This window comes from Polypterus senegalus, chromosome 16, assembly GCF_016835505.1.
Source record: "Polypterus senegalus isolate Bchr_013 chromosome 16, ASM1683550v1, whole genome shotgun sequence".
Taxonomy (NCBI): domain Eukaryota; kingdom Metazoa; phylum Chordata; class Cladistia; order Polypteriformes; family Polypteridae; genus Polypterus; species Polypterus senegalus.
In genome coordinates, this window is record NC_053169.1 from 90,115,729 (window position 1) to 90,135,876 (window position 20,148).

Consider the following 20,148-nt stretch of genomic DNA (forward strand, 5'->3'; position numbering starts at 1 on the left):
ACAAGAAAAAAAAACACAAAAACAGTAAACACAACTTCAACAGCAAACAAATTAAAAAAATAGCATTCCTACGAAAATGTTAACATAAAGTTAGGCCTTATTTGATTAACTGAAAAAATGGAGGACAACAAAAAAAAAAAAAGATTCAATGTTGCAATTTCAAAAGTCTGAGCACTGTTTTCGGCCGTAAGGTTGCAGAACTCGTAAGGTTGTTCGTTTGGCAGGACTTAGCTTATTAGATTTTAGTCTGGTCAAGAATTATCATTGGTAATATTATTTTGAAGAAAATTCCAGAGCCTAATGTATTATATGATTCTTTAAACAGTGCGAAACACTCAACAATGATGGGATCTTCTAAGCAACTGACTGAGGATCTGAAAATTAAAATAATTAATGAGTACTAAGTAGGGAAAAACTCTAAACAGATATCAATGTGCCAGTTAACATTTCCCAGAGTTCAAAATGTCATTAATAAATGGCAGTTAAAGGGAACTTTCTCGGTCAAGACAAGATCTGAAGACCATTAAACTGACTTACATACTGCACAGGAAGGCAAGACAAAACTGCAACAGGCAAGTTTACCCGAGAAGAGGGTGGTGCCCTACACCAGGGGTCCTCAATCACAGTCCTGGAGGGCCGCAGTGGCTGCAGGTTTTTGTTCTAACCTGGTTGCTTAATCGGAAAGCAGTTCTTACCAATAATTTTAATTTCGTGGCTTGTTATGCTTTAACTCTGCCATGTCAGGTAATTCTCATATCCTAGATTTTCTTCCCCTTTCTAAGGATATCATCCAAATGATTTGAAGGCTAAAATGGAGGAGTAAATCTCTGTCCCTCACTTTTTTCTCTTCACTTTCCTTCCAAGTATTTAATTAAACCCAATAGTGCATGATAAATACACACAGAGGTGTAAATGATAACAAGCTAAATCTGTTTAGAACTAAAATAAGCAATAAGGGTTCAAAATCTTAACAAGTGAGTCAACTAAAGTGAAGCAGAAGTGTTACTTGAGCAATAAGTGCTTCTTATTAAGCAACTGGGTTGGAGCAAAAACCTGCAGCCACTGCGGCCCTCCAGGACCGTGATTGAGGACCCCTGCCCTACACTACTGTGTAGAATTACATGGACATGGTCTTTATGAAGGATGAAGAAAGAGCCACCGGAAGAAAAATGTTACCTGTGATCTCATTATAAAAAATGGTTTACATACAAAATACAACATCTGTGTAACGAATTTTGGACCAAGTGTTGTAGACAAATGAAGTTAAAATAGAACTTTTGGGCTACAAAAACATTCAATTTGTTTGGAGCAAAAAAAAAAAAAAAAAAAAAAGCTACAGTATTTACCCTGTATTCGGATTCAGCGGGTTAGAAAATGGATGGATGGATGGATATTTGAAGAAAAGAACACCTTGCCAAACTGTCAAGAACAGAAGCGAGTTTACTAAGCTTAGGAGTTGTGTGACAACACTGTGCATGTGAAAGAAACAACTGATTCCACTAATTATCAAGATAGTCAGGAAATCGAAAAAGGATGGCATCTACAACAAGACAATGATCCCAAACACAGTTTGACATGTACTATGAAGTGCCTCATGAAACACATAGTGAAGGTTTCAAAATGGCCCTCTCACTCTACAGGCTTGAACATCATTGGAAATCTCTGGGTAAATCTTAAGTGCTGTGCAAGCAAGACAGTCCCAGAATATCTCACAGATGGAAGTGATCTGCAAGGGAGAACGAGGAAAAAGAAACTGAAAAACAAGAATTCAAAGATTCATAGCCGGGTAAAAAAATATTTACAAGCTTTGATTTTTGCCAAATGGGGTTTTTACTAAGTACTGGCTTAATAGGGTGCCCAAACTCTTGCAAATTCCATATTTACTGCTTTTATGTTTTATTAGCTCATCAAATAAATCATAACTGTACATCAACATTTGTATAAATATGCAAATGTTGTTTGCTGTCAAAGTTTTACTATTTTTTCAGTTCAAATGTCAACAAAATGTTTAATTCCACCAGGGGTGTCCAAACTGTATGTGATCCAAGGCTGAGAATGTGCATAGCGCTTACAACTAGCCAGTTTTACTAATACATGAGACTTAATATTTTTAACAGAATAGCATGTGGAACTAGGGTGTTGTACTGTGTTAGCCATTATGGATGCAAAGTCAAGCAAAATTACACCTTTTATTGGCTAACTAAAAAGATTACAAAATGCAAGCTTTCAAGGCCCCTTCTTCAGGCAAGACGTAATTCTGCTTGACTTCTCATTGCAACAAAATAGCATGTAATATTCACTTTTAAACATTTTCTACTGTGGTACCTTATGTATTTCCTAATAAACTCATATCAGAAGAGATTCAAAGTTGAGTGTGCAACTGAGTATAGAATTGCCTTCAACAAACGGAATAGCATGTTACAATAAAAGGCTCATCTACTGCTTTACTAGATGTCCAATGCAGCTGCCAACAGGCTCAATGTTACAGACAATGTTACTTTTAGTTTCATAAAATCTACTGGGATAGGATGAATATTTCTCTCACTCGGATTCAATACAGGTTACAGTTATAAAAATAAATTAGTACTTGCAACCCCTTCCTCCTAATTTCCTTTTCAAAATTTACTTGAAACTAGAAATTTTCCAGCATAAGCTTTTCAGTAAATTACAGTGTAAGACACAATGGACGGTAATGAATACAATCAGTATTCAGCTTTTATGAGTAAAGGAGACAATACTTCAAACTTTATTTGTGAGAACCGCCTTATATATGACAAAAGAATTATTTTCTATTATTTTATTGTGTTGCATGCTAAACTATATCCTGGTTTAACCCATCCATCCAACTTCTAAACCTGCTTTATACAGAGCAAGGACACATGGAGGCAGGAGCCTATCCCAACAGGGATCAAGCACAATCACCAGCCCATTGCAGGGTGAACACACAAGCACTCATATCAGGTCCCAATTAAGCATTGCCAATCCACCTAACCTGCATAGCTTTGGGGGGAGCACCTGAAGGAAACCCATACAGATATGGGTAGAACATGCAAACTCCATGCTGCGATGTGAGCCCTGTTTTCCTTGTGCAAGATTCTTTATTCGTCACATGCATTGTTATACAGGACAACACACAGTGAAATGCATCTCTGTGGGAGGAAGCCGACGCAGACACGGGGAGAACATGCAGACTCCACGCAGGGAGGACCCGGGAAGCGAACCCAGGTCTCCTTACTGCGAGGCAGCAGTGCCCCCACTGCGCCACCGTGCGAGGTAGCAGTGCCAACAGTGTACCAATGTGCCAACCTGTACTGGTTTTATCTTAAAGAAAATCATATGCAGAAAAATGAATAAATAAAAGGTTGTCATAAAGTCCACAAAACATGAAGAACAATTATCTGGAAATCTGCTATATCCTTGTATGTTCCAGTACCTTGCTTAACTAGCCAAATGGTGTCATAACTTCCAAGCAGATTGGCGCTGCCTAAACTAGCATTCAGGGAATGGACAGGATAGCACAAACACACCAAACAATTTTTATTTTTTTAATTTGAACTGACACAATTACAGATGCAAAGGCGATTTCATATTTGGTTCAATACCAATTAACAGTATGGATTAACTATTAAAAAAAAACTACTAAACTTTGACATGTGCAACATGAGGCAGCTAACATGTTTCCTTCCATTCCAAAGATAGCAGTGTGCCCAAACAGTAGGTGAATCTGGTCATGGAAACTGCAAGATTCTCTGGTGTCAAAGGGAACAAGACCCCAAAAATAATGACAGCAGAAAATGAAATGAGGACAAACTGCATTGGAAGAGAGAAGCTGTGGTCTCAGATCGAAGCTCACCAGCAGGGATTCTAGGACACTTCACAGGATATTTGATAAATACCACAAAAGTGCAGCTTCACAAATTCATGTAATTTAATCAGCACCTTTGTGAACAAGCCTCAATAAAAATTGCATGTTCCGAGTTTTATAAATTTGGAGTTAATGGCAGGACTTCCACTGTATCCAAAACCAATGCACAAAGATACACAGCCTCATGTAAATAGCACAAAACAATGAGGAATTGGAAAAAGTAATATTTTCCTATAAAAAAAAAACATATATAATAGTGTGATATACAGAATACAGGAAATGTGAAATATATACGTCTGTCATGGTATTTCTCTTCTATGTAAAAGAAATAAGTAATGCAAAAGGTAGATAAGAGGATTTTGTCCTAAAAGAACCACTGTAGTAAACCACAGGCACCAGAATAATGAGAGATGCTCATTATATGGGAATTAATGACAAGGGCTATGGAGTTGGTACACAAAACCTTTGACTCAGACTCCTCAATTTATGGTAAAACCAATTCTAACTCCTGTTTTTAATTTAAGCTAAAACACAGTACTAATCAAAAGGTTGAAGGCTGCCCCAAAAGTTTCATATTTTTGATAGCAATAAAATACCTTTTTGTATCAAGATACTGTTAAACTGGTTTAAAATATAACAGACATTACTAGTGTTTCTAATGGCTGCCACTGCTTGAAATGACTGATTAATTTATTAATGTGGTTACAAATCCACATTTTCAGCAGTGATTCCTTCAATTTTCTAACAGTAAACTCCCTTAAGTGATCCTTAGTCATTTTAAATGCTATTTGGTTGTTAGAGGAGCAAAACTCCATTAGCACCACTGAAACCAGTTACCTTGTTCACCTGTCTTACAAGGTATTGGCATTCCTAAAGTTTAGTTCTGGGTTCAAAAGTGGCCAAAATTTATCATCATAATAAAGAAACATGTCAGTCTTATAGTTTTCTTTAAAAAATGATGGCTATTCCATGTGACAGACTGCAGAGAAACTGAAGATTTCATACAAAGGTCTTTATGATTGTCTTGAAAGAAGAGGGCGAACAGGATCTAACCAGGTAAGAAACTAGAAGGGACAGGACCACAGGCAACTGTGCAAGTGGATAAGGACGTCCGTGTGTAGTTTTAAAAACAAATACCTTACAGGTCCTCACTTGTCATCTTCTCACATAATACGCTACCGTGGCCGTTCATTTGTCTGTCCAGGATTTTAAAATCACCTGTAGCTCGCAAACCGTTTGACCCATTTACTTGAAATTTGGTACACATATACCATGTGATGTCTACTATCTGCTTTCGGGGTGATGATTGACCTCCATGGTTATTCCTCTTTTTTGTTTTATTGTAGAATCAACTCTTGGCAGCAGCCATGCAGTGCATGCGTACGGGCGAAGTTCTCATTCCCTACCACCTTCGCCGTCACTTCCCTACCTCTTCATATCTCAAATCATTCTTGAGGCAGATTGAAGAGTTAAGTGCCAGCTTAAGTGAAAAATTAAAGAAAACATACTAAGTAACTGCAACACAGACACTGACTTAATCAGTTTTAACGCGAAAAGATGCTGACTGAAGAAAAGAAGAAGCGGGCCACTAGGGTGGAGAAAAGAAGAGCTGCTCAGGAAGCCGCACGCGCATCAACCTCTGAGCAAACGAATGCTAAACGTACAGAGAAACAGAATGAACACTAGGAATACTCAAGTGTATTCATGCAGTGCGCCGTTACTGGTATTCAATAAATAACAGTGTTGTCTGCAACAGAGAAAATGACCATATAAACATGACTGATTAAGGATAAACTAAGGGAGTTTACCATTAGGACACTGGAGGAATTGCTGCTGAAAATGGGGCTGTGCAGCCATATGTGAATAATAAATTTAAAAAAATCAAAAAAAAAAAATCACTCATTTCAAACAGCAACAGCCATTATTATACACACTAGCAATTTCTTAGCTATATTTTAAAATCAACTTAACGGTATCTAGAAAAAAAAAAAAAAATGTATTAAAAAATTTCTGGGCGACCCCAAACATTTCAGTGGTAGCGTATTTACTATGTTAAACCACACAGCATACAAGATACAAAGCATTTTATCACTGCCAACCTGAATCACCAGAGTACTTTTCAGCACACTAACCTGTTAATGTTTGGGATTAAAAGCTTTGTCAGTGCTATTATTGCTTAAAGAAGTTACAAATATTGAGAAATATTAAACAAATGACAAAACTTATACAATTATTAAAAGGCTAGAAGAAAAAAAAAATTGAATTAGTATATGTGAAATTGGACATTTTAACACATTCAGTCTGTGTCAGTACATTTTCACCATCTTGGACTCCAGTAACCTAATAATTGCTTCCATCTCCCGACTCCACAGCCCTGTTAATGGCATTGGAAATCTAGTAGTAAAGTTCATCATTGTCCCATTTAAATACTTGGAGAAAATCAGAGCAGTGCCACATGAAGGAAACACATTCAAATAAGAGCAAGAGACCCGCTTCTCACCACATTCACTGATCAAGAGTCCGTCTTCAATACAGTAGTTGTTCTTGTTCCTAATCTCTCTCAAGTCTGGGAATATGGAAATATTCCAATACTTGTTACTGTTGGACTCATCCTTCTATATAAAAGCGGTCGGGATTGTCCTTCCATCCTGTGAGAGCTACGCAGGCGCGGAGTTTCACACACACCCCGTCCATTTTGCAATGCACAATGGGATTTGTAGTTTCGTTTTTCCAGGTAAAAGATGATTTTCTACTCCAGACTGTGCGAGATCTTCTTTTTTCTTACTAAATAAAAGCGGTTGGGGTTGTCCTTCCGTCCTGCGAGTGGAAAGCGTAGCAGTATTCCGCTTATCACAGACTTACTATTTGCAGCTTGAGGTACGAAGCGACGCGATGTGAGCAGAGTTCTGGTGCTCCCATCGTTCCCTTGCTTTTGTGCGCGATGCGCTGGAAAAATAGACAAAATTATGTCTCTGGAAATAATTAATGTTGATGGAGTACAAATGCCTCACCGCGTAGTAAATATCAGGGGGGTTCAAAAGGGCGACCTCAATATAGAAAAAAAGTTTAAATTTCATCACAGAAATAACAGAAACTACGAGTATTAAAGTATTACCGCTCAAATGCAATATAACCAAATTAATGAGTTTGTATAAAATATCAAATTGATCTACATATTGAATTGCCTTAAGAAGTGGTCAACTTAAAAGTCGGTCGCCTTAAAAGGCAGGTCAGCCTAGTAAGAAATAACTTTCGAAAGTTTTCATGACTCAAACCATCTATTTTCAAATATACAAGGGCAAATCAAAAAGTAGAGGCAATCACAAAATTTGTTGTAACCAAAACTGATAAAAAACTGACAATGCAACACCATTTGTGATGCTTTATGGGTAGCCTGAATACACACAGCACAGTGCTTTGCCCTTGCTCTAGCTGAAGCCAAGGTCAAATAAACATGGATGCTCTACTACAGGATTGCACCATTGTTGAACAACATGCCAGAATAAAACCTGTTGAAATTCAAAGGATGCTGGCTTGTGCAGATCAGTAAGCTGTTTGAGTATCCATCTTTTGCAAACTTTATGGTACCTAAATTCATCATGCGCTATGATATGTGCAGACCCATAACTGATTTCCAAATATTCAGCAAAAGCATACAATGTGATCCGTCATTGGTGCTCTTCACCATGTTGATGGCAAACCAGATTGCGCTTCGTCAGTTACACTTATTCTTCACGCTTTAAACATTTCTACACTTTTCATTATGAATATGCGGTATTGCATTAACTTCTATTTGTTGCAGTTACCACATCATTTTCAAATTGCCAATGAATTTTGATTTACCCACGGACTTTATCTTGTTTAGGGCAAGCATTTCCAGTATGGAACAAACCGGGTGGAAGAACATCAGTTACTTCAGGATTTAACACTTCTAAAATAACATACAATAAATAATATTATACAAATCGTAAAATGCTAGTTGGGTCACCTGTGGTGGAAGATATTTTATATTACACATTTGCTTCAATACATACAGAGAAAATAAGAAATGCAGACTATTTAGATCTTAAAATGACAAACACCTACTATATATTTGGATTCCGAGATAGGATAGGACTACTAATGAGAAACTCGACTAGAAAATTCCACATTTTAAAAGGCACTAAAATGCACAACTAGTTTCATTAATGTATGACCTTGAAAATTCAATCTCAAAATAGGTCATTCCCTTCAAACAGTGTCCTTTATCAGGTGCAAAGCAAAAACTATCCTTGCACATCCACTTTACCTCCAAAACAATTACAAGCAATTCACTGGTTCTAGCGGGAGCTACTCAGCCTAGATCTGCCAAGAGCTCTCCTGGGAGGCACACAGCATCTAAATTACTTGACAATATCAAATAAGGACTACAAGCATGTATAAAATTTAAACATCAGGAACATGATATGGCCATCTTACTTCCCATGTGATTTTATACCTAACTTCATAACTAGTTCTAACCTCATGTTATAGAATTTATAAAGGGCTCCTTTTGTTAAACACAGATAAAATCAACTTTACTAAAATTAAACTGCCCTATTAAAGAACTTAAATAGCACATATACTGACAATGTGGTATGATAAAGAAACTGAACTTACAATCAGAAATTGGAACATAGTCTTGCAGGAGAGGATTTTCTTGAAATGATTTATTTAGCCAAACTACATGTGCTTCAGAGGTTGATTATGTGATATGAGTAACTTGTGATTTTCTAATGGACATTTTGATATTGTTTGCTAGTGTTCTGTATGGGACCCCACTGATGCCACTATTATCTGGAATTCTGTTGTTTACATGGAAAACATGAGACTAAAAGTTTTTCTTGGCTATTAATACAATGCTGCAGATGTTCTACCAGACGGTTGTGGCGAGTGCCCTCTTCTACACGGTGGTGTGCTGGGGTGGCAGCATAAAGATGAAAGACGCCTCACGCCTGGACAAACTTGTTAAGAAGGCAGGCTCCATTGTAGGAATAAAGTTGGACAGTTTAACATCTGTGGCAGAGCGATGGGCATTAAGCAAACTCCTGTCAATCATGAAGAATCCACTGCATCCACTTAACAGTGTCATCTCCAGGCAGAGGAGTAGCTTCAGTGACAGACTTTTGTCACTGTCCTGTTCCACTGACAGACTGAGGAGATCGTTCCTCCCCCACACTATGCGACTCTTCAATTCCACCCGGGGGAGTAAATGCTAACATTAATTTTATTTTAATTTTTTTTCATTTTTATTACTATTTAATTTAATATTGTTTCTTTGTATCAGTATACTGCTGCTGGATTATGTGAATTTCCCCTTGGGATTAATAAAGTATCTATCTACAAACACTAGGTATGTAACATACAAAAACGATCAATTTTTGAATGGAGTATTCCTTTAACCTAACTTGCAGAAGTCTGTTTATATGGGAAAAAAATTACACATGCAACAAAAGTAGGAATCTGATTAGAGGATAGTGGATCTTTCAAACCTAACAGTGTGCTAACCACAGCATCACTCAACCACACAGTTGTGGATAAAATTCTGGAAATTAAGTTATACTGATTTCACAAAAACTCAACAAAAATCATGTATACATTTCCAAATTTAAAGGCTATTTTCCATGCAGCAACAACATATTTGTACAGGACAGAGTAAGGCACTTTTAACTACAGGATGTAAAAAGACAAACCGAAGGCATTACAACTGTAAAAATAAACAGCCATGGAATACAAATAGGAATGCAGACAAGTACAGAAGTAGTACATTCTGTTCCTACACCAGATATTCCAGGCCAAATGCAGCATGGCAGCAGAAGCTTAAGTCACTCTGATAGCAAACAGTCCAATATTATAAAGCAATACATTTCAGTAAAATGATAGGTGCAAAAAAATATGGGTAGCCAAGACGTAGGACTTAAATGACATACTTAATTTGAAAGTTTAAAAAAAGCACATTTGTATTCTTGCACCAGTTTACAACTGTTATGCGTGCATTTTTTTATTACCTTGTATGTATTTGTTTTCATACTGAACAATCCTTTTGAATTAACATTTGTTCAGAGTCTTGATCGTATTAACAATCCATGCTTAGGATAAGTTTCAATATTTTTCAAGTCAGGCATTTACTCACAATCACTGTATATATATTATTTTGCCACAGACTTGTGCTCTGAAGTGAAGTGTTGTTTTTATTAATTTTCAAAATACCATGTCTGTTCTTGCAGCTTACAATGGGGCTGAAGGGTACCACTGTCCACAGGTAAATGAAAAAGCCTTAAAAACTACTACCTCTGATTTAAGAAAACATTCCTTCCGCATTTATGAGGCATACTTATGATAAATGAAAGAAAACTAGAAATAATTTTATCACAGATTCTTGGAACATTTTTTTCTTTGTGAAGAATACATTTCCTCTCCACTTGTCTGCTCACAGTTGCCACTGTGGGTGGAGTTATGACAACCCACCAATCACCAATGCCAAGCTATTTTCTCTGTATTATCTTACTTTTGCCAATTCTGTTTTCTTCAGCGGGTATGTTCTGCCAATCCTTGCGATAACAGACAAATGCAAGCTCAAGTCAGAAGATTATTCTTACTGTGGGAAGCAGCCCGGACACAGTCAGGTAGGCATCATTGTTTAAAGCACCAAACGTTTATTTACACTGTTTACAATGTCCAAAGCACACACAACCCAGTGACGCAGCACCAATCACCCAAAGTCCTGGCTTCTCCAAATGCCTCTCTCTCTCTCTCTCTCTCTTCTGAACGCCTCTACTCCTCTCCTCTGAGCTCTGTCCACTTCCACCCGACTCCAGCCATCGAATCGAGGGAGGCAGCCCCTTTTATGCTCACCTGGATGAGCTCCAGGTGCCTCCCGATAACCGCTGGCCCTCCCAGGTGTGGCGGAAGTGCCAGCTGTGCACCCGGAAACACTCTGGGTGTCCCTGGTCTTCTTCCCCCCCAGCACTTCCAGGTGTGGCGGAACTGCTGAGGGCCAGGGCTCCTCAGGCATCTGAGTGACCACGGGCCCCTATAGGGTTGACCTTCTGTTCCTTTGGTCCCCAAAGCCACCAGGGCGGTTGTACCCTCGTGGTCTGGAGGCGGCGTAAGCCCTCCTCCGGTCCTTCTGGGTACCACCCCCAGCCGCTTGCCACATTACCTGTACGGTGCAGATTTATCACCCATTACACTTTATGTTGCTTCACATGGCCTACAGAGCAAGATTCATGCCAAGTAGCAGCAACGTGAAAAAAGCACACAAGTGTTTCATTGTACAAATAACTATCTTAAGGGAACTAATTACACTGCACTGCATTTTTAATAAAAGCCTTAGATTTTTGCAAATGTGAATTTTATTACACATGCACGTGCCAACATCCCCACCCCAATTCCACCCAGAATTTTACCTGTTTGAATATGCAAATCAATATAAGTAGCCCCTTCCATTCGTTGTTTTGTTAAAAAGACAATGGCAAAAGCATGTGTAAAAACAAAATTTCAACGAATGTGAAATGGAGGTCCTGCTCAGTGAAATGTAGTCAAGAAAAAATGTGCTATTTGGTGGCTTAAGCAGTGGTACACACAACAAAAGGAAACTGGAGTGGTACAGTGTTGCGGAGGCACTCAAAAGATCAAGTTCAGAAAGATGCACAACGCCCGAAATAAAAAAAAAAAAAAGGGGTCACACATCAAAGTTGACGTGAAAAGGCAAGTTACAGCCCACCATATGGGGTTGAAGGTCTATGTCTAGATTAAAGTCAAAATGTCAACTTTAATCTTGAAATTTCCACTTTAATCTCATAGTTTATTTTATCATTAATGTAGAATGTTGTAAATTTCATCTTAAAATTGATGTTTAATTTCCTAGGGTTTCTCGCACCCCATTGTAACTGAAGTAGCATGTTAAATGCTTTGTATTCTAAGTGTTCCCTGACACAGTTGTCGCTTCGTGCTTCTTAATCGGGCTTTCTCTTACACTGACAGGACAGACACAAAATAAATTACATTCATCATAATACAGCTCTCTGAACACTTTAGAATTCTAAGAAGCATACTTAATGTCATTTTCATGATGAAATGCATTAAATCATTTATTAAACATGTGGGGGGCATGGTGGCACAACGGTAGCTATGAAACTGGTGCCCATCTTGCCTCACGCACAATGCTTTCTGGGATGGGTGCAACCCTGAATGGAATAATTTATTGCAGCAGTATTGTCTTTGTCCAACATACTGTATTAACCCCCAATTTTTGTCCTTCTGTTTTCTTGTTCCATGTAGCCAATCACTACACAACAAGTGTCTGTAATAAATGTAACACGAGCTGTAAGCTTAGAACACCAATTCTTCAAAACTTTTAAGGAACATCGAAAAATCTTCATTATACATGTTTAATAATTCCATCCATCCAGGGTCATGCCAGTCCCAGCAAGCATTGAGCGCGAGGCAGGAACAATCCCTGGACAGGGCATGCCAGCTCATTCACAGGGTAAATACGAGCACACACATACAACATTAATGTCAATTTAGCTTTAGCAAATCCCTTAACCTGTGTGCCTTTGGAAGGAATTCGAAGCATGTGTTGGAAATCTACCAGGAAATCATACAAACACCAGGCAAGGGACACCCGGGATGTGACCCTCTTACTGTGAGGTGGCAGCGCTTCCACTGCACCACTGTGCCTCTCACATGTTTAATTACAAACAGTATACATTATTTAAATGAAATTGACAACTTACCTGTAAAACGTAATGTACATACGGTACTTTTAATACATTGCTTCAGATAAATGATAAGGCATACATTCTGGTATTCTAAAAGCAAAACACTCCAGGAGGATAGCTTGTGGAAATCGAAATGGACTAAGAAGCCAGTTATCATCATGTATAAATACATGCTCTCTTCTTACATTTGCAAGGTCTTCTAATAATGCTAGAACAGCTAAGGTAGTTGGAATAGTTTGGCCATTCCATGCACCATTATATCGTTACAGAATAATTACAATCAAGTGAATTAAATTTCCAAACGATATGCAATTAATTTTGGTTATCTCATAAAGCCTGCGTCATTGATGCAAATCTAAAAAAAAGAAAAAGAGACCACACAGAAACAGTAGCACTGCTTTGACGCTGTGTGCCACCCGTTTGCAAAACTTGGTCTGAGGCTGCTCTGAAAATGTGCGTGGCTTTACGCCAAGTTAAGTCTTTCTACATCTTTTACACATGTGAAGGTGGAAACAAGCGTATGCAACATTTTTGTGCATACACACCATTTATACTTGAGGCCCTTGGACATTTGTCCTTTGCAGAGATAACGGGAGGACCACACAGTCCTTCCCAGTGACCTCATGAACCCCATATCCCCATGCTCTCCCTATCCATTGACTGACTTCATAGGATTAGTCACCAGATACATGAATGTGGCTGCCAAAGTATAGTTCTCAACGAGGTCGACATTCCCACCACAAACAGACACACTGCTGATGGCTGTCCCCCAGAGGTCATTACAGGACTGGATCTTGGTTTTTATCAGGACACTCGCAAGCCCAGGGACTCAGACTCCAGGCTCAGTCTCTCGAGAGCCCTGATCAGAGCCTCCATTGACTCCACGAAGATCACAGCATTATTGGCAAAGTCAAGATCAGTGAATCTCTTTTCACCAACAGATGCCCCACAGCTGCTGGACCCCGAAACCCTGCCCAACACCCAGTCCATGCAAGCACTGAACAGAGTAGGAGCAGAACACACCGCTGACGAACCCCAGAATCAACTGGGAAACATGCAGAGGTTCTGACTCCACTCTGCACAGCACTCACAGTACCAGTGTGCAGGCAGGCCATGACATCCAGCAACTTCGAGGGGGATCCCGCAAAATCTCAGGATGTCCCACATGCAGCTCGATCAGCTGAGTCTGCGACTGACTATTACCCCAGTTTGAAATTTGCTTGTAGCAGGTGTTGCTGGGTAAATGGTCATGTGACATGCACAACCAGTCTCCTTTTGGAGATTGGATGAATCTCAAAACAATGGTTTGCTTTTTGTTTTACTTTCTTAAAAAATGGATACCCCATTTTGAAATTTGTGCAATGTCAAGACACAGTGCAATAACCTAACATTTTTCACTTGAAAATGGGTGTTTTCAGTAAGTTTTAAGACTTTTCTTCATAAGACAACCCTAGTATCCATAAGCTCCATTATATGATTCAACAGTGGGCTAGTTAATTTTTTTTAAATGTATAAAATGCATTTTAATTTGACGAACTTCAAATAAGACTGTGAAGAAATAACTTGAAAACACCGAATGAATCCTAAAACTGCCTATTCATTGTTACATGCTTATATTAAATTTATAAAACATTGTTTTCACCACCACCTCTTATGCTCTGTCAGTTCATTGTACCACCTAGTGCAGGGGTCCTCAATCACGGTCCTGGAGAGCCGCAGTGGCTGCAGGTTTTTGCTCCAACCCAGTTGCTTAATAAAAAGCACTTCTTGCTAAAGTAACACTTCTGCTTCACTTTAGTGATTTTGAGCCCTTATTGCTTAATTTTGTCTTAAACAGCTATTTTAATTGCTCCTTATTAACAATAACATGCAAATGACAAGAGAGAGCAGCATTTCTCCATTTAGCTTATTTACATTTACACCTGTGTGTATTTATCTGCACTATTGGGTTTAATTAAATACTTGGAAGAAAAACTAAGAGAAAAAAGTGAAGGACTGAGAATTACTCGTCCATTTTAGCCTTCAAATCATTTGCATGATAGAAAGGGAAAGAAAATCTAGGATATGAGAATGACCTGACATAGCAGAGTTAATTTAATTTCATAGCTTGTTAGTGCTTTATTGGCAAGAATTTTCTTTCTAATTAAGCAACCAGGTCAGAACAAAAACCTGCAGCCACTGCGGCTCTCCAGGACTGGGATTGAGGACCCCTGACAAAGTGGAATGCATAAACAGTTTATATAAAAAATACTGAACAACAGAGGCAGGGAAGTGTCAAGAAGCTTTGCTACTCCTAAGTCAACATGCATATTCCACGAAGCTATATTGGAATAGTAAGTACTCCTGTGCCACAAATAGTTCCAACACTGCTTATCCTTGTTTCAGTTCTCTACACCTAACCTCAAAAAGTGACGGGGTTGATCGTTTGATCCAACTTTAGTTTATAAAACATCAAATTATAATTTTTGCTAATAGCACACAGTGCTTTCTAGTTATGCTGACATAATTCTCTTAAATGTCACATTAACACAATTAAACCACGTTGAAAGCAAAGAATTAACAGTATTTTCTTTAAACAAAGTACTGTAATCAGCTTTGGGGATTGTGGTCTTTACTCGCCTATATATTAATCTTGCTCAAAATTAACAGTTTAAACCTCAAAACATGGTATGCCCATTTTCACTATACCCACTTAATTTAACTTTTATATACACATGCGATCCTATATTTGCATAGGATTTGCCTCTTTTGTTGCTTGTGGTCCAAGGGATCTCCACACCGTTTATGAAAGCTAAAGACGTTTCGTAGACTGTTTTTTCTAAATAGTGTGAATTTTGTGTGGTTGTGGAAGCTGACACGATTTTTTTTTTTGATACACTGACAAATGTACGGCCCATCCTAAATCACAAAAACAGTTTTCGTTGCCACCTATATAACAGCACTGATACGATTACAAATAAAATACAATACTAAATAGTGGATACAATAAAGTCTCCTTGGATAAGGCTATCAGACATAGGAGCATAAATACTAATTTAACCAAATATCATCTGACTGACCATGGTCAACATATCAATTCACACCTTTAAATCCGTTTAAACTTTTTCAGTTTTCATTACATCAATAACCTTCAAATTCTCCGTGCTTCTCTGACGTTCACTTTTGCCTCGATTATATAACATGGAACTCCTATTTTGTGATGTAAATTTAAAAAAAAAAAGCTTTGAAATTGAATACATTGAAGTTAAATGAAAAAGAAAACAGTTTAACTTCACCCAGTTTCCGCTGCGATGCCGGCCTAACTAAACCGCTTCGTCGGTCAGTGTTGTTTCAAAATGTAACACGTACACACTGCTCTCTGGCTGATAACCTTCGCGACGAACGCGCTACGGATGAAACACCTCAGGATGTATGGCAAAATTAATGTCATCAACACCCTGACAGTTTCTCATTCGGGTGAAAAGGGTATATCCCCATTGACCGTTGAAGGTCACCGCTAATAAAGCTTCAATGGTCCAGTTCTGCAATTCTTCCCCAACACGCCGAACTAAATACCTGTGGACAGTAAACTTCGGCGGTGACTGGCCCAGCCAGCCTCCGGGTGAACCCATCGAACATGTAGAACATGTTACTGTATCAGGTCCAGCAGTCAGGAACACAAGTGTCGGCACACACCGCGGCGGAAGCGAAGAGCGAGGACCTGCGCGCGTCGCGTGACGTATGAAGGTGGCCGCTGAGCGCCTGAAACATATGTTTTGTTTAGATTAGCGAAGGGTAGCATATACAGTCCTTCTCTTTATTATTAGTTATATGGTTTCACTTATACATTTTAAAATTTAATATACACTCACTGAGAAAATTATTAGGAAAACCTATACACCTGCATATATATGTATAAATATACATACAGTATATGCAATTATCCAATTAGTCAATAACGTGTCAGCAGTCAGTTTAATGCTCGCAGCAAACTCCAGAATGGGGAAAAAATGTGACCTCACCGATTTCGACCGTGGCATGATTGTTGGTGCCAGACAGGCTGGTTTAAGTATTTCTGAGACTGTTGAACTCCTGGGATTTTCACGCACAACGGTATCCAGAGTTTACTCGGAATGGTGCGAAAAACAAAAAACGTCCAGTGGTCGGCAGTCCTGCGGACGGAAACGCCTTGTTGATGATTGTGGTGAGAGGAGAATGGACAGACTGGTTCAAGCTGACAGAAAGGCTACGGTAACTCAGTTAACCACTCTGTACAACAATGCTGAGCAGAAAAGCGTCTCAGAATGTACAATCCGTCGAACCCTGAGGCGGATGGGCTACAGCAGAAGACCGGCCACGTTGAGATCCACGCGCGTCAGCCATACGTGACAGAACGTGCGTAAACAGTAAGTAAGAACACGTATTTACGGAATCGTTTTAAGCGTGACATTCTGGAACGCGATTAATCAAATATGGTGTTGCTGCGATCGGTGGGTTATCCCAGCATCATCGGGCAGGACGGGGTCACGTTCATCTTAAGGCTCGCCAGGTAACTCCACACACAAAGAGGGAAGTGCTGTACAGTCGTGGCCAAAAGTTTTGAGAATGACACAAGTATTGCTTTTCACAAAGTTTGCTGCTTCATTGTTTTTAGACCTTTTTGTCAGATGTTTCTATGGTATACTGAAGTAGAATTACAAGCATTTCATAAGTTTCAAAGGCTTTTATTTACAATTGCATTAAGTTTATGCAAAGAGTCAATATTTGCAGTGTTGGCCCTTCTTTCTTTTTCAAGACCTCTGCAATTCGCCCTGGCATGCTGTCAATCAACTTCTGGGCCAAATCCTGACTGATGATAGCCCATTCTTAAATAATTGATGCTTGGAGTTTGTCAGATTTTGTGGGGTTTTGTTTTTTAACCCACCTCTTTAGGATTGACTACAAGTTCTCAATGGGATTAAGGTCTGGGGAGTTTCCTGGCCTTGAATCCAAAATGTTGATGTTTTGTTCTCAGAGCCACTTAGCTATCACTTTTGCCTTATGGCTTATGGTGCTCCATCATGCTGGAAAAGGCAATATTGGTCACCAAACGCTTTTTGGATGGTTGGGAGAAGTTGCTCTCAGAGGATGTTTTGGTCCCATTGTTCTATGGTCTAGTTCTGACTCTCACATACCCATTGGAGGTTCTTACCGTGGTCAGCATGGGCATTCTGACCAATCTGTAATGACACAGCAAGCTGTGATGCACTGTGTATTCTGACACCTTTTGGTCAATGCCAGCATTACATTTTTCATTAAAAAATAAAACAATCTGTGGGACTGAACCAGGCAGGTTAGCCTTTACTTTCCACGTGAATAAGGCCCTGTCATTGGTTGTCCTTCCTTGGGTCACTTTTGAGAGGTACAAACCACTGCATACTGGGAACACACGTCCAGATCTGTCATTTTGGAGATGTTCTGACCCAGTTGTCTATCCATCACAGTTTGTTAAATTCAATCAGATCCTTACACTTACCCATTTTTCCTGCTTCCAACAGAGCCGCTGTTCACTTGCTGCTTAATGCAGTGGGTACGGAAAGTATTCAGACCCCCTTCAATTTTTCACTCTTTGTTATATTGCAGCCATTTGCTAAAATCATTTAAATTAATTTTTTTCCTCATTAATGTACACACAGCACCCCATATTGACAGAGAAAAAAAATAATTTTTGAAATTGTTGCAGATTTATTAAAAATGAAAAACTGAACTATCACATGGTCCTAAGTATTCAGACCCTTTGCGCAGTATTTAGTAGAAGCCCCCTTTTGAGCTAATACAGCCATGAGCCTTCTTGGGAAAGATGCAACAAGTTTTTCACACCTGGATTTGGGTATTCTCTGCCATTCCTCCTTGCAGATAGGAGGCAATAGAGAACCTAATAGATCTCTTCAGTGGAGTTGTGTGGAGATGATAAAAAGGTTAATCAATTACTGTAAAAAAAAAAAAAAAGAAGAAGCTTTATATTGAAAAATAAATAACAACTGCACTAAATGTATTACTTCTGTAAAAGGATAAACATTTAAAAGGAGAATATGGAATAGAAAATTGCAGACACCTTAAAGAACACATCCATCCATCCATTATCTAACCCGCTATATCCTAATAACTACAGGGTCATGGGGGTCTGCTGGAGCCAATCCCAGCCAACACCAGGCGCAAGGCAGGAAACAAACCCTGGGCAGGGCGCCAGCCCACCAGAGTAAAGAACACAATCAATATTAATAAAGATAATCTCTAAAGGTTTTGTCAGTATTGTAGCAATAGGCAGACAATTGAGGAGTAAGTAAGGTGTAATTAAAACAACAAGAGAAAGTAAAATGAAACAGGGGTCTTGATATTTTCCTAAAGGTTTTATCTGTCTGTATCTCAGCGCAATATTAAATAAATCCTAAGTGATTTGGAGATGGTGGTGCAGAGGTAGCACTGCTGCCTCGCAGTAAGGAGACATGGGTTCACATCCCTGGTGCTCCGTGCGTGGAGTTTGAATGTTCTCCCCGTGTCTGCGTAGGTTTTCTCCCACAGTCCAAAGACATGCAGGTTAGGTGCATTGGCGATCCTAAATTGTCCCTAGTGTGTGTGTGTGTGCCCTACGGTGGGCTGGCGCCCTGCCCGGGGTTTGTTCCTGCTTTGTGCCCTGTGCTGGCAGACCCCAGTGACCCAGTGTTAGGATATAGCGGGTTGGAAAATGTCTGACTGACTGATTTGGAAATGGTAGCTCAGTGTTGCTATTTCACAGTTTCAGCATCCTAAATTTGAATCTTACATCTGGGGCCTCATGTATAAACGGTGCGTACGCACAGAAATGTTGCGTAAGAACGTTTCCACGTTCAAATCGTGATGTATAAAACCTACACTTGGCGTAAAGCCACGCACTTTTCCACGGTACCTCATGCCTTGTCGTACGCAAGTTCTCCGCTCGGTTTTGCAGACTGGCGGCACCCAGCGTCAAAGCAGTGCTACTGTTCCTGTGTGGCTTCACCTTATTTTCCTGACGCGGCTTTATAAATACACTGAAACTAACCGCATATTGTTTATTATTGTGACGCATCTGATTGTAATTAACTTGTAACAATATAATAGTCCAGGGAACAGCCATAGTATTCCAAATACCAGAACTGCTTTAGCGTTGTTACTCTCACTTTTTCTTCTTTTTCTTCTTCTTCTTCTTCTTTCAGCTCCTCCTGTTAGGAGTTGCCACAGCAGATCATCTTTTTCCATATTACTCTCACTGCACGACTCAGAGTATTTATATCACTGTATCTGAGTGTGAATCACAGCAGCAGCTGATCGGAAAGGGAATTATCGGTATACAGCTTCAAGGACACACTGTCTCAGCCACTGCAAAACGTTTTAAAGCCTTTCCTGTACGGACCTCGCGGTTCAGAAACAGTTTAATCCCAAGAACTTTAAATGCACTCAATCAATTGCTCCTTGTAGAACTGTTTGTACTTATAGGTACAATCACCCCACTGTAAACTTGCACTACAGTTATAATATCGCACAACCTGGGCCACTTTATAA

At 39.2% G+C, this 20,148-nt stretch overlaps 1 protein-coding gene across 1 annotated transcript in view; it reads right to left on the reverse strand.

The window, feature by feature from the left end:
- LOC120516500 (cytochrome c oxidase subunit 7A-related protein, mitochondrial) overlaps positions 1-16,313 on the reverse strand; it is a 31,598-nt gene extending 15,285 nt beyond the window's left edge. The window contains exon 1 of the mRNA XM_039738209.1: positions 16,165-16,313. Within this exon, the coding sequence (XP_039594143.1) occupies positions 16,165-16,236 (72 nt within the window). The 5' untranslated portion in view covers positions 16,237-16,313. The remainder of the gene's footprint in view (positions 1-16,164) is intronic.
- Positions 16,314-20,148: the final 3,835 nt, after the last annotated feature.